Here is a 20,725-nt window from a genome sequence, read left to right as displayed (position 1 = left end):
ATCTTGAAGTAGCTGGCAGATAACTAAATCTGAATTTTATTTTAATATGATTTTAATAATTAATGCAGCAATCAATAGAGTATACTTTCAGAGAGATGATTGATTGAAGTATCCTTTAATTGCAGCCTTTAATTAGAATTGATGGCTCACCACCCTAGTTCTTGTCTATTATATTAATAATTACAAAATTGATTTGCTTCCATTTTAATTTTGATCCAGTGAGGAGCTGTGTGGCTCAAATTCACATCCTTGCAAGTGAAGGTGACTTCCTGACAGAGATGATATGGCATTGTCTCCTATTTATATGCATGAAAATATATGCATGTAAACTATAGTTGTTAACGTAATTCTGTTTAATCATGTCCTAGCCAATTATTTATTTTAGGCAGATTGAAGGAGCAGTGGCAGCTACTGGGCTGTTTGGCTTCTTTATTTGCCCTTTTGTTGTTATATTAAATATTTTTTAGTTAGAGACAATGACAGTGGAGCTTTGTAGTGGTAGTTGCAGGAATGCCTCCTGGTTGATACAAAAACACTTGAGCTATTAGCATTATCCAATAGTGTTATTGGTTTTTTCAATTTTTTTTCTTCTAACTCTCTTCATGTATTTTTCTTATGAGGCCATTAATCTTAAAAATTTAAAGAAATGCAGATAGAGACAGCTTTTTTTTTCCTTACAAAATATTTCTATAGAGGTGTGTATGTAGCTATACATATGTAAAGGATATAAAAATTAAATTAAAAATTATATAAAATTATAGTAAAATATCTTCTTTTCCGATGGACAAAGCATTACTTTACATTCATCCTTTTTAATTTTGATTGGCCTACTTTCTTTTTGGCATCCATTTGCTTTAATAAGCCTCCATGATCTAAAGAATATAGTGTTCTTTTTCTGATACTGAAAAAAAAAAAAAAAAAAAAAAAGCCCAAACCAAATAAACTGAATCCTTTGTGGTGGACTTTCAACAAACTGTAATTCACTCCACTTTTCTATATCCTCCAGGTGACCTGTTAAATGAGATACTGTAGTGCGGGTTAGAAAAGTTAGTGTTACCTTGCATACTGTAAGAGATACTGTAAGCAAAATATTTGTTCTGAATCCTTGCTGTCTTAGGCCACCAATGTCTGTGGATATTCCAGGTTATGATTAGAATATAGTGGATTTTTCTTTTTTTTTGTGAAATATCACTGTCTTGTGTGTGAAAAAGATACTGAACTTTTCCTAAAGGGAAAGCTGGTCTCATGGGTGATATTTTTTAAATTCTGGAGGTTTGTCCTTCTGGATTTCCTGCAGGCTGCCTTTTTTTTTATCATAACTGTTCACCCATACCACTACTTACAAGTTATTCCTTAATCATTTGAATAGCAACTGTCATAGAAAATATTATTGGGAAATGGATGGAAAAGCCTTGATTATTTCAAGCTACATTTTCGTGTTCATACAAAGACCCAGAGAGCAGAGGAAGAGCATTTTTTGGTTCCTTTCTGATTGGTTATCACTTTGGAGACCTGAGATGCATATTTCCAGGGAGGTTTTCATGACTTGCATGGTAGGTAGATCTGCATTAGATAGTTGAGCAGGGTTCAAATTCCTGGTTGGGAACAATGACCACTAATCACCACCAGCACATGAAATTTCTGCGTGTTTCAATTTCTTGCCAAGTCCTTCACTCTGACAGATGACAGGTGATGTTTGACAATTTCTGGAATGAGCATCAGCATTGTAGTCATTTACATGCTACCACTATAACCACTTTGCAGTGCCTGCATCAGGGAATTATCTGGAGGAGGTTTCCTTTCAGATATTTGATTTAGAGTCAACTTGGAAAGAAATGCACTTCTAATAGGGCACAGTGACAAAATTGATTAGGGAATAAAAAATTGACATCAATGAGACAGAACTCTGCAGCAAACTGACTTGCATTGTGGCATTTTAAGTTTTTTATGTTAACATTAATAAAGTGGATATAATTTTTTTTCAGTATTTAAGTCTTCTACGTGGTTCCAGATATACATCAGGAAAAGGCAAAGTTGAACCATTGGTTTTAAGCTTAGATTTCTTCTGAATACATACCAAACAAAACAGCCTTCAACAATGTGAGCAATACCTACCTCCAAGTAATAAAATAATAGTGTTTCTTGCTAAAATGTTGGGAGGTACCTAAGCTTTAATTAACTGTATTTTGAATTGTATGTGCTAGAGGCTGGGGTATAACAAATGAAGAAATACAACTCTTAGGCATCCAGCTCCTAGTGCTGTCTCAATAGTTGTGAATCTTTTTTGCTGCCTGTATTGTACTTAACTGATAGTGAGGAAGCAGTTTTCCTGGTGCTTGCTCATCAATGTAAATAAATGTACAAAAAATAGGTATCTTTCCAGTTGTATTTCTCTCTGATTTTGACCACCACTGCAGAGAGCTTTTGAAAAAAAAGAAGAGATCTGAGAAGCATAGAAACAATAGAATATCCTACCCTACCCTAGTTCACAAATTCTCACCTACTTGAGTTTGTGGCATCTCTAGCAACCCAAGTCAAGTGGCTTTAGATGTTGCACTCTTATGGTGCCATTTCTCTTAACCAACAGCTTATACCACACTCCTTTCTGGTCTTTGTACATTTATTTGAATTTTATGTCTGTCTAGTGCTACTGAAAGAAGTCCCCAGTGTGTCTGCAAGGAAAAGGTAAAACTGCATTTGAAAGGAGCCTGCCTGCTTGGAAAACTTTGCAATTTTTCCTTGCATTTCCTTGAGGATTTTTGCTGCAGAGTTTCTTTTTCTAGTCAGTGGCTAGATCTGTAGGGAAAGGAAGCTAGAGCTACTTCTTTGTAGGAAAATCACAAAACCTGGGTATTTTCTTTTGGGAGGCCTGCCTTCCTTTAAGAAATACTGCCTTCTGATATTATTTTTTTTTAATGAAGAGAAAGATATCATGGGATAAAGGAGGAGGAGTGAAAGAGGAAAATAAGTTTCGTCTCTTTTGGTTTTTGGTCGTTTGTAAAGGACTAATTGTTGAACCTTATAGTATCCATTTGATAAGAAACTCTTTCACAGGCTGTACTCAGGACAAAATATTGAGGAGGGGTTAAACACTACTGCTGCCACACACCTAAGGAGAGTTCCTGTTACTGTCAAGAAATGATATATGATACTATTTCTATCAACCATCTGAAAATACTACTTTCATTAATATCTACTGATCATCTTGACAGTGCTCTTTCTGAGAGCTTACTTGCAAAGCTTTCTATGGTGTTGCCCCCTTATACAGCAGAACTTTGGACTTTAGCCATAGGAATTTAGCTTTGGCACTAATTCAGAGAGTTTCTAGACTCCATCATGATCAGCCCTTTGCACCCTGGATTACTGTCCTAATCCTATGAAGTAGAGTATCCTATTTGAAAAAGTACCTTGTAGCACAGGTACACAGCTGTCCTGTCATGTCAGTGAAAAGAAAAGTACATTTCACAGGAGCACAGAACACGGCAGGTTGGAAGAGACCACAGTGGGTCATCCTAGGGCACATGGCACAGGATTGCATCCAGATGGTCCTTGAATGTCTCCAGTGAGGCAGCCTCCACAACCTCTCTGGACAATCTGTTCCAGTGCTCAGTCACCCTCACAGTAAAGTTCTTCCTCACATTCAGGTGGAATTTTCTGTGCGTGTTTCTTCCTATTGCCTCTGGTCCAATTACTTATCACCACCAAGAAGAGCCTGGATCCATTGTCTGACACCCTCCCTTCCATTACTTTGACACAGTGAGATGTCTCCTCTCACTCGCCTCTTCTCAAGGTTGAACAGGTTCAGCTCCCTCAGGCTTTCCCTGTAAAAGAGATTCCCCAGACCTTCAGTCAATGTTGACCCTTTAATTCGTTGTCATCTGTAGATGTCAACAGATATGTAGATTTCATAGGTTGATAGAGTCATCTGCTTTGTTTATAGCTTTATATATTTAGGGCTTTTCTGTAAGACCAATAAATACCACTACTTTATAATTATTTGATTCAATGATAGGAGAAGTTTCATTTAAATAAATTGTGCTAGCAGTGTTGAATTGCACCTGGGTGAATGTAGAATAAAATTTATAATGCCAACTTCAAAAGACTCTTGAGTGGGTCATGGTTGATGATATATTGTAATTATGTATGTGAGAAGGAAACATTGCAATAATAATCAAATACTGATACTTAATCTGCAATTCTAACATGGTGCAAGCTCAGGTGGAATGCTCTGTAAAATTGGTTTGGTTTGATTTTAAACTTGGAGAAAACTTAACGAGTAAAAATAATTCTCAGGAAAAAAAGCACTGATTCTGTTATAATTTAATAAATTTAAAAGTTTGGGAAAGTGGCTTTTCAAATTTAATCTTCAAACTTCTGTATCTGTGGTGATTGCTTATAAATGAACAGCTGCATCTTCGTTGCCACAGGCTTAAATTAAGGTCCCAAAGTCCCATAGGTTTTGAATTTCCATAGCACGTTAACAAGAAACATACAAATATAGAAAGGCTCATGTTCTAAACCTGAGCACAATGCATGTAATATTCATGATTACTAAGGCAAACAAAATCCAGCATTACACCAAATCCTGCAGTAAAAAACAGTGTAGAAGTTAAAAAGGACTAAGTAACTAGGTTCATCATAGTCAACAGTCACGTGGTATATTTTTCACTTATCTTGTATTTGAGAACTTACATTTAATGTCATCTGCATATCTCATAATTTCATTATTCAATCTAAAATAGCATCCATTGTTTAAGGAGTTTTTTTCCTCTTTCTTGTTCAATTTGTTATTGATCTATTAAATAATTTTTTCTTTCCTTTGTCATGCATAAGTACCTCAATTATTACTTGCTGCCTTTTTTCCTATTGTTTCAATAATTTGACCATATCTAGAACCCTACAGTCTGCAGTGTGTTTTCTTAGGAGTGATACAAAAAGCTGGGAATAATTCAGGGATTGAGAGCTACTGAGCACTGTAATTTTGAGAATTATGATCTCATAACTTTTTTCCTACTTGAATATAACTGTCATGAATACAATTCAGTGTGATCTTGATATCAGAATGTAAGTATCATGGCACACAGAAAATTCCACCACATGTTCTGAGCAGGAAATGCAAATTCAGTAGAAGTAAATATCCATTTTCTACACTTGACACAGTATAGTTGCTCAGTACTTGGGAGAAATTAGAGTGGCAAGAGTTCATTTAAGGACCTTTGTTTTTTATTTTAAAAATATATTTCTAAGGGCACCGTTTGTGACTGTAAGGAAGATTTACCCACTTCATTGAAAGGCAAAGTTTGAAATGTACCAATCCTACTTTATCAAAAACCTACAAAAGGGCTAAATAGACAAATGCATAATAGTTGAATTTTGATTTTTAATTAATATATGCATATATTATTGCTTTTGAGTGATGATTAGGACAATTTTAAACAAGATACTTGATTTGTTTGATCAGTCTCACTGTTACCTTGCCTGATGTTTTTGTGAAACAACCCTTAATAAACATGTGGACCCTTTATAAACGTGATCAGCATTTGACAAAGAGATGAACTTCTCTCAGATAAAAAAATTCTTGCATCCATTTAAAAGATAAGCAGTTTGAATTGGAGAATGATGCTATGAAATCCTCTGCGAAAGGAGGGCATTCCTTTATGCCTGTATTTGCTGTCCCCAGACAACTTTGGCAAAAGTTTCTCTCAGAGACTACATCTTCCTACCTTAAAAAAAATGCAAATCTCTAGGGGAATAGTCTTTATTAATTCCAGCTTCATTAAATTACTTGGATTTTTGGATGTTATTTTTCTCGGGATTCTCACCTTGCCTTTTCCTACGATAAAAAAAAAATAAAACTGCATTTTGTATCATGCAGGAATAATCAATTCATGGATGAGATAGTTTGAGAGAAGATTAAAAAAAATCTAATTAGGCTGGTAAATTCATTTTCAAATGGGCAAAATCACTTTCCTTGACTTAAAGCAAAGTCTCATGAATGATCAAAGAATAAGGATTCTACTGCATTTGCGTTTTCCCCCATTTTAGGATGTATTAGTCCATCATTAAGCTATTGTACTTATTTTACAATACTCCATGTTTTTTTTTCGTGCTAAAAAAGATTTCAGAATGAATAGGAATTTCATTTCTATTTTGGGCTGGTTTATTAGTTTTGAGGAGAGAAATCTAAAATTAGATTTGCAGAAAAACAGGCAGATTTTAAAGCCTGACATAATTCTGATACACTTGGTAAATAATAGCGTTAGGAAAATTCTCCATGCTGGTAAAACCGGATATGTTGTTATTATAAAGCTTTTTTCAGTCTGTGCCTTGTTCTGAGTAGGCACAAATTAAAGTTTCAGAAAACAATGTTGCTGTGTATAGCTGTGAAATACCATCTCAAAAATGACAAGATATCAGTGGATGGTTTTCACTTTGTTTATTCTTGTTTCTGTTTGTGATTAGAAACTACTTACTGCAACTTTTTTATTTCTACACTAGAGTAAATGCTTCAAGCTAGGCTTTTGCCTCGAAGGAGTATGCAGCTCTTCATTTATACTTGCTCATACTGGAAACTGTTTCACTTGAGAGAGCAATTTCCAACGTCCTCTATATGTGTTTGTACCCAGAAACATGTGCTAGACCTATTTCAAATGCCTGTATTAAAAAAGGCATAAAGCATGGATGTGCTTATATGCAGTCATTTATCTGACCAAAAATTCTTTGATTTAAAAAGTTGATCTTTGTTTCTTTTGGGGTATATTTATTTTGTGTATATTTGGGTCAAAATCTGTGACTGACTGGTAAGCATTTTGCCTTTGTAATTTATTTCATTTGTGCCAGTTGTCCTCCTGCCTTTTCCTCAACTTTTGCTGTTTCCAGTCAGTTCTCCTGTTAGACAATTTAGACAGCTCCTTTTGTGTTAAGTAGTGTTAGTTAAGAGTCATTAAGAATCTTCAACTGCCAGTGCTTTGGATATACAAATTTTAAAATTAATCTTCCCATTCCATTTATTTTCATATAACAATTTTCATATTGTGGAAATTTAACTACTTTTCTTTGTTTCCTGACACTTAAAATGCATTCTTGAAAATGCATATTGTTAGCATTTAAATTACATTCCAAACCTTACCAAGCCATCAATACTGCACCTTTTCCACATATTAACATTTTCTGGGTCTTCTCTCCACAAGACACCTTCTTTTTTTTTCCCCCCCCAAAGAGAAATGTGAGCATGGCTAGTGAATAATGAAGATCTGAAAGACTCCAAAAGTAATTAGGATTTGAGGGCAACAAAAAGTAATTATAGGTGGCAGGTAATTTTAGGGTAAAAAAAAAAAGAATAGGCAAAGGGTTGCTAGGTCCCTCAGGTACATAAATGCTTTATGGAATTTTCACAGCCTTGTTCAGCTTAACGTACATTACTGCCATTCATTGGCTTGCTAATGAATGTGAAAAATTGTGCTTTATTTGAATAAATTATGCCATCTGAGCCTGTCACAATAATATTTAAAAAGCATATCAGAACACTACCACCTACTCTGATGCTGTTATTTCTAGGGATAAGATATCATAAGTTTTTGTGAGCATAAATGCTCTTTAATAATCTGGCAAATGTGATCCTGCTGCAGGAGTGCCTATCCCAAAGGCTCTAAATCCTGTAGTACCAGGTGCTATGGGACCTTTGGAAGAGTGTCAGTATTTATCTCTTCCCTCAGCAGAATTACTGAGCTTCAAATTCTTTCCTGTAACAAGGAGGAAGTTCTGCAGCTGGAGGAAAAGGGAAGAGCAGAGGGATGATGACTGCACCCTCCCTCCTCCCTATCCCCAGCACATGTACCTGCGGTGCTCCCTGCTGCTGACTTAGAGAAGATCTGTGATCATCCCTGATTTAGTGTTAGAGAAGGGAACAGACTTAGAAGATTGTTGAGAGAAGGGCCATTCTTGGTACAGAATTCATTCAGGCAGTTAGCACAGATTAGGTACCATTCTTGAATTTCACATTCCTCATTTTGAAATCTGCTTCTATCCTATAAAAATGAGCTCTCAGGCAAATAGAGAAAGGAGACCATTTCACATGTATTTGTATCTGTAGAAAGTCTGATTTTTAGAGGTGAGCTTGTCTTTTGTTGTCTTTTGAGGAGAAGAACCGGTGAGGTTCTTAATGCTGTAACATTTTTCTTGTGTTCCTGCACAGCAGGGCCATGGAGGAGTATCTGAGCACCAGTAACTTACTCTGATTAATTAGCAATTCCAGCCCATGAGGTAATTCTTGAAAAGTTGCCGTGGAAAAACTCTTATGTCTTGGAGTCCTTTGAGATGCAGATTCCTTCCTTCACATCCAATAATTAAAATAATAAACACATTGAAATCTTGTACCATTTGTATACACATTAAATTATTATGTTATTCTTTTGAGTAGTTGAAAATACTCACAAAATGACTGGCCTTTAAAAAAGCTCCTGTCTGGCTCAATCAGTACTGGCAGGAGATCTTTTGTTCACTTCATCTGATTCTCATTGGTACTGAACTTCCCAGGGCCATTATATCTACCTTGGCTATTTTAAAAGTAATTTTGTACAAGAATGAAAATAGTTCAGCAAATACCTGTGAAGCAGGAATTTTTGAGTGCTTAGGAAAAAAGAATGTGTAGCTATAAAAATAGAGAAAGAGCAACTGTCATCCAGTGCAAAAAGTTGTGAAAGAGTCCTATTTAGAAACAGTTCTGCCTACATAACATTTTTTACTCCTTTTTGTTGTAGACATATGATATGACAAAATATTTATGAATTTATATAAATCTTCTGGTGGGCAGAAATGAGTGTGATATTGGATTTTGAAGAAAGTGTCTCTTTATTGAGCTTCAATTTACCTCTTACAACACCAAAATCATTTTAAATAATGCTCTATTCCTACATCCAGGTAATGTTTTTAATGTTGCTATATTCATTATTATCACTTTAGTAAGAAGAGTAATTCACAATTTATGTTGTATAAGTAGGAAAACAGTATTGTGTTATGTGTGTATGTAGTGAATCTTTGAGGAGGTCTCCATCTTATCCTTGTATAATTAAGTGTGAGAACTTCTTATCTTGTTGGGATGATTCCATCTCAAGGTAGATGGGATGCACTGGATGTTCATGGACATTCCTGTCTGTCTTAACTGGCTACATTGGTTAAGGGCATAAATTCTAGAAAACTAAATTTAAGGGAGATTAATGCCATTGATAGAAAAATTACCAGGACATGCTACAGAAGGGTTACAGTCTAGTGATCAGGAAGGAGCTGGGAAGGCAAAAATAAATGTGATATACCAAATTTTTGAGCAGAAACTCTTCCTACCTTCTTACCGTATAAACTCTGAACTAGAGCCTGCTGCTGGGCAGCTGTGGATTTAATTAAAAATACAGCACATAAAATGTACTGTGAGCAGAGCATGGAATTAGACTAGCACTTGGATATGAAAAAAGAAGGAGGTAGGTACAAAAAGAACGTGGTTTGTGTTTATATGGGCCTATTCTGGTTGTATGCTATAATGACTACATCACAACAGGAGCTCATATTGGTTTTGACAGAACACTCTCAGTCTGAAAGCAAAAGGTGTGTGTGTATCCTTGTCTCTCTCCTCGTATTTCTGGACTACTGTGCAGAATATTTCTAATGATACAGTTGCTATAGCATGTTTCTTTACATTTTATTCCTACCTGGAATTACTCTTGCCTCTAATGTTTGCCTTGAACACTATAGATAAAGGTGATTTCTTGCAGTATCATGACTTAATTTAAAAAGCATTCATTAGTAATAAGCATACTCTTGAAAAATCATGTTTCCCTGATTACTGTCAGTGTTTACCTGCAATATCTGGGAAAAAAATATACATGCACAAATATTTTAATAGAATTTCTAATCTAAACTTTGAGTATGGCTCATTTACCTGAAGTTTGGTATTTGCTTCCTCTAAACAAATAAATGTCAATGATTGTATTATGTGATTTCATTTCTTGAGCAGCTCAGTTTATCCAGGAGGATTTTCCAAAGCTTTTCACAGGTCTTTAAACTATGGAACTTGAGAAATATTTTTAAGAAGAAAAGCTCCTTGGTGATTTCAGCTGTTAGCACTCTAAATTATAAAATGTATCAGTTCCTACAATTTCTTGGAGTACATATTTTACTGTTTAAATGAGTGGGTTTTTCCCTTTGGTTGGTAATTGTCATGTAGGAGGCATTATGAACAAAGGTTCATATTGCTATAACATAGTATAAAAGCAGAATTTGTAAAGTGAACATTACTTTGCAGGAAAAAATAGTTTCACACTCTTTTGTTAATAAAAATATTCATTCTAGATATGTTGAAAAACATATGCTATTTCTTTTCTTTCTATTCTATGGTCCCCTTCTAAAAATAAGATCAGTTATTTTCTTTTCTCCAGCAGATATGGTCTTCTGGTGGTATTGTGTGTGCTTGGTTTTAATCAGTTTGAAAGATTTACTTATCATTGACTTTCACATTTTCACCAAATTTCACTACTGGGTTTTTAATAAATGTTTACTTATTTAGATGGTTACTGATAGGGAAAAAATAGTAACTCTGCAATATTCCAGGCACTGATAATCTAAAAAAAACATGAATAATCAAATTCTTATATTCCATTATTAGAAAGTATCATAATGGTGAGCCTATTTCCTTTTGAAAAAAAATCAGAAGTATATTGAAGTCCATCAACTATGTTACCACTGTTAAGAAAAATTGAAGCAGACTTCTTTTTGTTAGTAGAGAGTACCGTGCAATTTGAGGCTCAGCAAAAACCATGTGACTTTTTTTTGGGAGATCATGTAAATAGCAATGATTGAATAATTTACTTTGTATTTCGTTGAAATTCTATGTTTTGTATTTCCATTTTTTATTGTAAATGTTATGATGGACTCAGTAAGATGGGTTTTATTTGATTAAACAGTAGTTCACTTGTTATAGATAATTTTACAAATAATATATTAAGACAAAAATTCCCAGAAACAAAATTTATTATAATGCTTCTGTCCATGGTTTGAGGGCTTTTTTATTTCCAGTGCTTTTGTTGGTAAGAAACATGCCTTCCCAAAGCATAGTTAGAGTATGTTCACTTTCATTGCAGTCATTTAGGCATTAATTTGTACACATACTTTCTCTGTGACTGTCTCTCATCTAAGTAACACTCCTACATAAAACCATAAAAAGAAAAAGAAAAAAACTCTGCCCATTTCCTTTGGTTTTGGAGACATTTACTACCTTTTGCAGTGGAATCTTTATTTTTTATCAACAACTCTTAGAAAAAGAGAAGTAGTTGCAATCCTGTCTCTTACACATGACAGTATAGTAATAATAGTAATTCTTCATCTGTCTTTATGTGACTAAGTTTCTGGGAGATCATCATCAAAGCTGTAGCTGATACATAACAAAACAGTTTATTTTCAAGGGATTGTTTGCTTTGTAAGATGACTTACCATCTTTTCTAAACCTTGAGCAATGATGAGGTTTGAGTTTTTTTAATTTCCCTGCTTTCTCTCTCATATGGGAGTAATCTTTTTCTTTAGTCATAACTACATTAAACCTGGATTGATGTAATTCAGTCTTGTCACCAAATCACAACAGATTGTAAGCTTGTTTTCACATAACTCTGAGGAATCATACATTTCATAAGTTTTGCAGAACTTTTTAACTTGATCCATTTCAATATCTGAGTTCTAGTGAAAGCTGTCATCTCTTCAATCACAGTGAAGCAAATTGGTACATATGTGGGTATGAATGGGCACACATATGTGCACGGCTGTCCAGATGTCGTACCTAAAAGATGTGTTATTTACCTGAGTTCAGCTTCCTGTGAAGGCACCCTTATTTGTGTGAGTGTCCTAAGCAAGCAGTTCCAACGTTATTTTGTCTGGATGAAAACAAGAGCAGACCATGAATGCCCTAGAATCTCAACCAGCCCTTGTTTCCCCTTTCAGTTTGGGAGGTCTGGGATCATCAGGCTTTGCTTTGAGAGACACCTTTCTGCCAGTGAGGAATAGGGGTACAGACTCTGTGTTAAGACCAGTTAATCCTCTGTTGAGAAACAAGGTAAAAAGGTAAAAAGAATAGGAGAGAGACTGGAACTGAAGGACAAAACTGTCCAGTTGAGATTTCTGCAACACTTCACATATCTGTGGGATGTTCTTATGTGTTGCATTTAAGACTGTACATTTTATCATTTATATGGCAAAGGGCCTTTTTATGTGTTATGTTGAAGACCCTGTAAGATACTTCTAATGCATTTGATTTAAAAAACGTTTTTATTTTATAAGTTTCATTTTCTGAAGCTTTATGCAAATGTGCAGTGGAAGTGTTATATCCAAGAAAGAGTTTTATCAGAATTTCATGTTAGACAAGTTGCTATTTTTATTTTGCTTGGAAATGGTGTCTAAGCACAGTCCTTTTTTACCAAGGGGTTTGCAAGATCAGTTTTTGGCTGAATCAGTCTGTGTGGTGTTCTACAGAATCCTACTCTTACAGCCAGCTGATCGTGGGTCACAAGAATACATGTATGAGACACTGGGTTTAGTAGAGTGCTGTGCTGGGAGTTGTCAAACAAAAAGCTTGATGTAAATGAGCAGATGAGAGACTGTAGTGCAGCTTTCACTTAGTTAAGGTTTTAGCTGTGGCTTCTCTCGCAGGTTCTCCCTTTTAGTATCAAAGAAATTGGCATGGTACACTGGAAAAGTACAAGGAGATTTAATTAGTGGATGTATTGGGATTACCCTGGGCTGCTATAGCATTGTGCTTTTTAGGATTTCATGTTCTCTTTAAGATTGATGTAAAAGCCCAGTGTAAAGTTTATAGAGTCATATAAATGCCGGAGATTTCTGAAAGGTACCAGTCATTCCCCAAAACATTTTGGCTGAGAAATGCTTCTTATTTTCTGAAGATGCAGAAGCACATTTAACATTTAGTGAGCATTTCTGTGAGTACAGAAGAACTCCTACACATTGAATCAGAGTCTTTAAGTAAACATTTTAAATTTTAATGGCAACCATGTATAGACGCGTGCCAGTTAAGTACAGAAATACAAACATCAGAAGCATCAGGATCATTTATCCTGTTGCATCTCCTGCCATTTATTCTAATGGTTGCTTTAAAAGCTGTATCAGTTGTCCAATAAGTAAATAACATTCTCTGAGAAAAATCATGGTCTGTTGTTTGGAAGTTCTTGAAAAAATTAGTGTTGTGTCCAAAGATATTTGCCAGATATAATATTTTAGATAGTTAAGTGAAGTAGGAGTAAAAATGAGTTCTTAAAATAAAGTTTTTGCAAGCCTGTTTATGTTTATGTTTAAGTCTTAATTTATTAGATATCAAAAGAGTTTTTTGTCTAGTTTCCTGCAAATTGTGTGATCCCTGGTAATGGTTTCACTTTCCCTCTTCCAAGGAACTGTAGAGAAAAAAAGAAATATTCTATATAATGCCATGTAAAAAAAGGGCCCAAAAATGCCTCCCTCTAAACTAAACAAAGTAAACTATAAAAAAACAAATAAAGGTTTCCTTTTCTTTTCCTGATAGTTTTACAGATAATTTTTTTTTGTGTGTGTACAGGCAAGGTATTTTTGTGCAATTAGATTCTGCCTCTTATTTGATAAAAAAAGTTAAAACATACTCATGCAAATTGAATTTGGATTCTATTATGAGGGGACAGAAATGACATTGCACTTGCTGAAAAGTAATTTGAGACCCTTAGGAAAAAAAAAAAAGATTGTAGAAACATCAGCATGTTTTTAGATTTTTTTTTCCAATTTATAGCTACATGCAAATTTCTTCTATGGATTTTATTATTGTTGAACATACATAAAGCATTTTTCTGGGTTTATTTAATGTACAGGGATGATGATCACCTATTCTAGATTTAGTTATTATCTGTGTCAAAATGGTTCTTCTCTGGTGTACGTTTTGTATCTTCATACATAAAAGGCAGTGTACAATACATGACCCTAGCACCCACCTAACTGAGTTGTAAATAATTTTTTGAAAAAGAATAATTTTGTATTGTTTATGCTTACAGAACATAAATAAGGGAAGTGAGTTTTGGTAGTTTGATTTTCTTTGTCAGCTGTTTCAAAAATTACTCTGCATTTTAAATACATATTTTGAAAATCATGTGACAAAAAGTATATATATAGATGGCTGAGATTTGTTCACAGAAATGTGAAAAAAGGATTGGATAAAATTGTTAACTGAAAATTATAAGCAATCTGGCACTTTAAGTCATACACTAGAGAGCCCAAAAGCTCTTAAAATGGCAGAAATTTCACCAGTGTTAGTGATTTGTAGGTTTATTTTTGCTGTACAGGTTGGTCATGTAGCTGGCAGTTTTTCTTTTGCATAATTCTTATAAATTGTTGTTGTACTCTAGTATCTGAGTGAGCAGCTATTACAGTTGGAAGGAATATGACAACATTGCTTTAAAAAGATTAAGACAATTCAAAACTGTTTAGGTGTACAATTTCTCCACATTTTATAACTTCTAACTTTTTTGTGCTTGTGACTATCAAAGCAAATGTGGAATTTCAAACTTTAACTCTGTGCGAGATGTGTTGTCGCACAATTTTATTTTTTCACGGAACAGCGATTTCTGCTGCTACATCCTAGTTTATTCACACTGAAATGCAGCATCTTTGGTCTGAGGTATTACATACTGCATATTTTTATTATGCAGCACCTTCTAAAATAATACCACAGATTTCAAAACACCCTTCAGTCACTTAGCGTCAAGTCTACCGAGATGCCTGTTTAGCACGGAGTGTTTTCCACTCAGGTGTTGTGACAGGAGCCGTCCCTGCTGAGCGCTCTCTGGATGAGCTCGGTGCCTGGCCCGTAACCCGATCTGGGTCTTGTTTCCCTGTGTTGTCTGCAGAGGCAGAGAACACTTGCATTAGCTGCATTGATCAGCCCACCTCGCATCGCATCGTTTAGGAGACAATTAATACTGCCTTGTAAAGACTCCCCGGAGCATTTCCTTGGAGCTGGATTGCTTTACGCGGAAACCGCAGGCGGTGGTTGCAAAAGGGGAGGGAGCCAAGGAGGAAAAAGAAAAAAGGCATTAAGAAAGCTTTGTCTAGAAACCAAGTTTCATTTGCTGTGGTGACTTTCACTCGTGCCAGTCAAACTCCCTTTCCTGAGAAAGCCTTTGGAAAAGAAAATTAGCTGTATTTTGAAACTGATTTGTTGAAACGATGCTGTAAGAGGTCACAAAAATATTTTTAAAAGCTTCCTCTTGAGAAATATGCATTTGCTTGGGAGACTTTTATAACTTGCAGTAAAGAGTGTAAACATTCTAATTTTATATTAAGGGTTATTAATCTGACATATTTTGACATATTGGTTGACATGTTTTAATTCCAATTTTAATTATTTTTAAATAACATATTTTGACAGAGGCACACTTTTGTTTTTTTGGTCTTATTCTGTCTTTTTTAGAAGCTCTAGTGCTTCTACCAGTGTTGAATTTCAGTATTGCCTGATACTTAGGATAAAAATGAGATTTTAGGTATATGTGAATATGTTATCTTAAGAGCAGGCAAGGCTTTTTCATCTTTAAGTAATAAAATATTTAATATTAGAGATCATTCATAGAAGCAGGGGAAGAGTATAAACTAATAAAATCTAATTTTTTTCTTGGAAATTCCTAAGGTTACCACACTGTTCTCTGTTAAAGTCTGTGTTGCACTCTTGTTAGGAGCGTATCTTAAGATGATAAAAGCTGATAAATTTTGTGTTTTATATAAACATGAAATTGAAAGGAAGGGATTTCTATGTAGAAGGTTGCTTACCACTCTGGTACATTAACCTGTGTGAGTCCATGCAGCTTGTACAGTGGAAATGAGGCCAACCAACATGTGGTGAATTTCAGAAATTGCTGCAAACTTGTTAGTATTTGCCACATCATTATATTTTTATTTTCATTTTCTTAGGTAGAATGAATGAATTTTATGTGAGAAAAGATTAGTTTGTGACCCTATATCAATAGTATTTACTAGGAGTATATCGATGAAAAATATTATTTTATTTATTTTTTTGTGCCAATTCCATGGCTCAGATTTGTTATTTTGCTCCCACTCTCCATAGTCTTGAAGCAATATATGGACTGATGTTAAATAGAAATATGTATCTGGCTTATCTTTGCAACACAATCAGTATTGTGGTACTACTATATTTTTAGGAATACACCAATATCTTGATAGTTCATTTTATAGTTGTCTTCTGTTAATAGAACTTTTCTACTCATATTTGAAGACAACAGTGAGGTGATGAATATAAAAAAATTGTGTATGTTGTAAGTGTAAAGAATATATTTTTGAAAGTATGTATTATGTGGAATTTTAAGGCAGTTTTACTTGAGTGTGTAGGTTATCTTAGGTTGGTATTCCTGCAGAATGAAATTGGAAACTACAATATTCCTTTATGTTTGTTTTGAGGGATTTGGGGAGTTTTTTTCCAACTCCTGTCAGATCCTGTTTTTCAAGTCAAAACTGATTTTCTGGAACCTATTTAAGTGGTTTGATATGTGGAATACAGAACATGGGTTGTTTTAGTGAAGCGTTATACTCTTACCCTTAGGATTGGTACTGCGAGGTTTTATATTTGTTTAGTGAGAAGGTATCAAACTGTAACCCAATATGTAAAATAGCCCTTTTTTTGCTACAGTGTAAAGTAATATAAAATCATCCAAAACCAGTCTCATCAAAAAAAAAAAAAAAAAAAAAAAAAAAATCAAGGAACTATTTTTCAACAGTTCTGCATCCATCTTCAGCCATCCTGCAGATGTTTTGAAATAAGAAAACAATAGATAACAACTGGTGTTGATTTTTTGTAGCACAAACAGAACTATTTCGTTTTGGAAGAAGGCTATGAGTGTTCTGACTGATGTTATCCAGGCTGACTTGGAAAGTCAGCGATTGTGGGATCTACACCAATAGTTGTTTGCAATGCCTTCACATCATCAGTATGTTATCTTTCAGAAATCTCTCATTTGTGCTTTTAGGGAGGTATTGCTCGTTGGTTTTGCAGCATTGCCTTTGAGTGCCATCTTTGTGCCCTAACTGAAGGAGTTTGTGGGACCTTGAAGGATCCACACCATTCGGATGACGCCATTCTCCATTCATCCCCACCATTCAGATGACTGTTGGTATTTGCAGGTACTACGGAGCGGGTGTGTCTGATCCAGGGAACAGTGGAAGCACTAAATGCAGTTCATGGCTTCATCGCAGAGAAGATTCGAGAAATGCCTCAGAACGTGGCCAAGACAGAGCCTGTCAGCATCCTACAGCCTCAGACCACTGTTAATCCAGACCGCATCAAACAAGTGAGTTTTTGCTTGGGAATAGAGAGTCACAGCAGCTCCTTAGAAGTCTTAAAGCTTTAGTGCTGGAAGGGGTAAACATAACATGTTCTTTAAGAAAATGTGATTTTAGACTTTATTAACTTGCTGGTACTCTTTTTTTCCTTGTACTTACATGTTCCGTGTTTCTCTCAGTTTTTTAGACAGTGTTTTATAAATTCCAATGCCTTGCTCTAATGTGGATTTTTTCATAAACTTTTCTTTACTGTATAAGGTGATAATAGACCTCTAGGTCTTAGTTAAAGATTGCTGAATTTTAATCTTAAATGGTGAACCCTCTGTAAATCTTAAGTGTTACTAAAAATCACAGGTTAACTGAATGTTCTCTACATTTATGTATATAAATAAAAGAAAAAAGGTAACTTCTTTTTTAGACCCAAAATTAGATAATTTAAAATCTTACCTGTAAGAACTTGAAAACATAAGGATAATTTACTTGGGAAGTTTTTTACAATTTCGTTTTATGTTATTTTTGAGCATCTTTTTGCCTATTTTTTACTGGCTTCATTCAAAATCTTTGGGTACTGCAAAAACTATTTTCAAGCTATTATTCCCCTAGTTCTTTATTCTTTGATTTTCCATACAAATTTTAATTTTAAAAAAGTTTGCTCTGTAAGGAGAATAGGAAATATGCCTCATACAGGATTTAAAGTTATTAATAATTTTTTTTTTCTTGTCTCTCTATCCTGTAGAGGAAAGATTTTAGTTTCTCATCTATCCTATGTGGGAAAAGATTGTTTTGTCCTTCTGCACTAGTAAGGTTCAGTTTCCTATAATTTGGTAACTGTGTGCAATTATTTTACTTTGTATAAAGTGACATACACAGAGTGCTTATATAAAGATGTTTTTTATCAGGATGAGTTTGCAACAGACTGCTTTAGATGGATGAAACTGTACATAAACCATTTATATGATTTCTAATATTTACTACGCTTTCTTTTTTTTTCTGTATGCAGTAATTTTGCATACAAATTTCTCTAGATAATTTATTAGAAAATACTAAAAAGAAAACCCCCAATTTTATAAGATTAGTTTCTCAATTATTAGACAAGAAAATTATTATGCCTGAAAGATAAAGATCTGAAATTGGTCTATATTTTGAGTGGCTTTTCTGCTGATAAAATATTGGATTTTATGCCAATATTTGTTAATCCAGTGGGAAATTACTGTTTTTTATTACAATAAAAAGTGTTTTTCCCCTTTTGAAATGAAGTGAAGCTAGTTTTTTAGGTAAGTCAGTAAGATCCTGAGAAACTAGATTACAGAGCTCTTCAGTGAAATGCCTAAATAATTACTCTCTTGTGTCTGAAGATGATATATCTTGTTGTCCACACTATTTGTTCAGAAAATGTATTTGCAAAGTTGTTGAGATTGTTTTTCTTTTATTTTGGGGGCTTGTTTTTGATTGGTTGGTTGGTTTGGTTTGGTTGGTTGTTTAGTTGTTGCTGGTTTTTTTTTTCCTTTTTAAATTTTTTTCCTCTTTTTTGAAAGTTCGTTTAGTTTGGGGTTTGTTGGTTTGAAATTTTAAGTTCACTTAAATTCCGGAGGGATGGATTAGTGAATGCAGTCCTTGCTAATGAAGCTAAGACAGACTAAAGTACAATATATACTAGCTTTGCATCTTAAAATATAAATATATTACTTGTATACGTGCAGGTGCATATTATAACGCCAGATATTTGGGGATATGCATGTGCGTATGTTAAACAATTTTAACCACAATGAATTGCTTAACTTCTCTTTTAATGAGGCAATATCTGTCCATGATAAATTAATGCACTATAATTATTGACTCAATCTAAAATTTACTCAAACCTAAATCCCTTTTTTTTACCAAGAGATGAAATTGTTAGCTTAGTTCTAAGGTAGAATTTGGAGTGAATTAATCTGTCCTTCAGTATCAGATTATACTGTACCTTAATGAAAGATATACTACCTTGATTTAAAAACTTAAGTGAATAATATTTTATAACAGTTTGCCGTGATTTAGAACTCCAGTGTTCTTATTTTCTTGAGAGTATAAACATGACAATTCTATTAAAATTATCAGTAAAATTTTAATGCTAGTAATTTTGATTTTTTTTTAAAAAAGCTTTATTCTTTGTAATTTCTTCCTTTATGTAAAATTTTACAGGGTTCTTCTAGTCTTAGAATGTTACCCAAGAACACTGGCACACAAAGTATTACATTGCAGATTGAAGAAAATTTAAAGTTGATCTGAAATAAAAAAAAAAATTGCTTTCATTTAGGAACTCTGAAAATGTTTCAGTCAAAAAGAAGATGTAGTTATCTCCCCATGAATAAAGATTCCAGTAGTTGAAGTCTTGCAAAGCCACTCATGTCTGTATGAGCATGCAGCTCTCATTTCTCTGTTGGAATTTCTCTGTCTTGGGCTGCTTTATCAACACTCACCCTAGGGAAGGGAGCTAAGAAAGAAAATTTCTGGTTATACATTCAATGAAGAAAGACAGTAGGTAAAGCCTTTGCTGACTACTTGAACTTCAGCAGTTTCTGTCTTCTAGAAAGGCAGGGGACACAGAGAGGCTGACTCTGGCCTGGCATCTCTCCTTGCTAATGGAAGTCACTCTCTGAACGTTCTGTCCCTTTAGCTTCAGCTTTTTCAGCTGCAGAAGATTTGAAAACAAATCTATGTGCTTCCTTTTGAGACTTCTCCAGTTTGTTTTTTGTCTCTCCTAATCCTTTGGACTTATCAGTAGATACCAGGGAGTTCTCTCCTCCAAGTAGGTCTGATAGATGTTCAATTGACAAATGTTTGTACCTTTTATATCTACACAACATAGACAATCTCCATGGACGTCAGCCATCTGCTATTTCTATAAGTATCAATAAACAATAACCAACTGGTTCCTGTGCCCTTCTTCTTTCCAGAAACTGCTATGAGCGTTTAGCCTCCTTTTTCTCTCTATTAATTAGTGTCATACAAACTCTTTCAAACCATATCATAACTCACAGGAACAAAGACATGTTTTCATAAGACATCATGAGCCTGAACTGTTAAGTCTTTGTAATCAGCATCCAAAGCTTTAAATTTCACCTCCAAGTTGATAGCAACTCTTATGAACAACGGAAAAGGCTGCCTAAATTGGTTTTATCACCTACTTCAGAAATTATGACAACTTTTTTATTGGCTAGTTGAATTTTTCTTCCAGCTTTGAGTTGTACCAGGTAGCAGATGTTGTAGCAGCCTGTCCAGGAAGCACATGGAAACAGAGATGGCCATTGCTGAACTGTGCATTTTATGGAAGCAAAGAGGACCTATCTTAAAGATAACTGTGCTTCAAGCAGGAGTTTGCACTGTTTGGCCT

General features: G+C 34.6%; 1 protein-coding gene across 5 annotated transcripts in view; it reads left to right on the top strand.

Annotated features, from left to right (window-relative positions):
- The window catches only part of NOVA1 (NOVA alternative splicing regulator 1), a 145,009-nt gene that overhangs the window by 89,839 nt on the left and 34,445 nt on the right, over positions 1 to 20,725 (top strand). For all 5 annotated transcript variants that reach the window (XM_059849837.1, XM_059849841.1, XM_059849840.1 and 2 more), the window contains one exon: positions 17,197 to 17,363. In XM_059849837.1, the coding sequence (XP_059705820.1) occupies positions 17,197 to 17,363 (167 nt within the window). The remainder of the gene's footprint in view (positions 1 to 17,196; positions 17,364 to 20,725) is intronic.

This window comes from Haemorhous mexicanus, chromosome 6, assembly GCF_027477595.1.
Source record: "Haemorhous mexicanus isolate bHaeMex1 chromosome 6, bHaeMex1.pri, whole genome shotgun sequence".
Classification (NCBI taxonomy): Eukaryota; Metazoa; Chordata; class Aves; order Passeriformes; family Fringillidae; genus Haemorhous; species Haemorhous mexicanus.
Note: the sequence above shows the minus strand (reverse complement) of the source record. Positions and strands in the feature narration are given on the sequence as shown.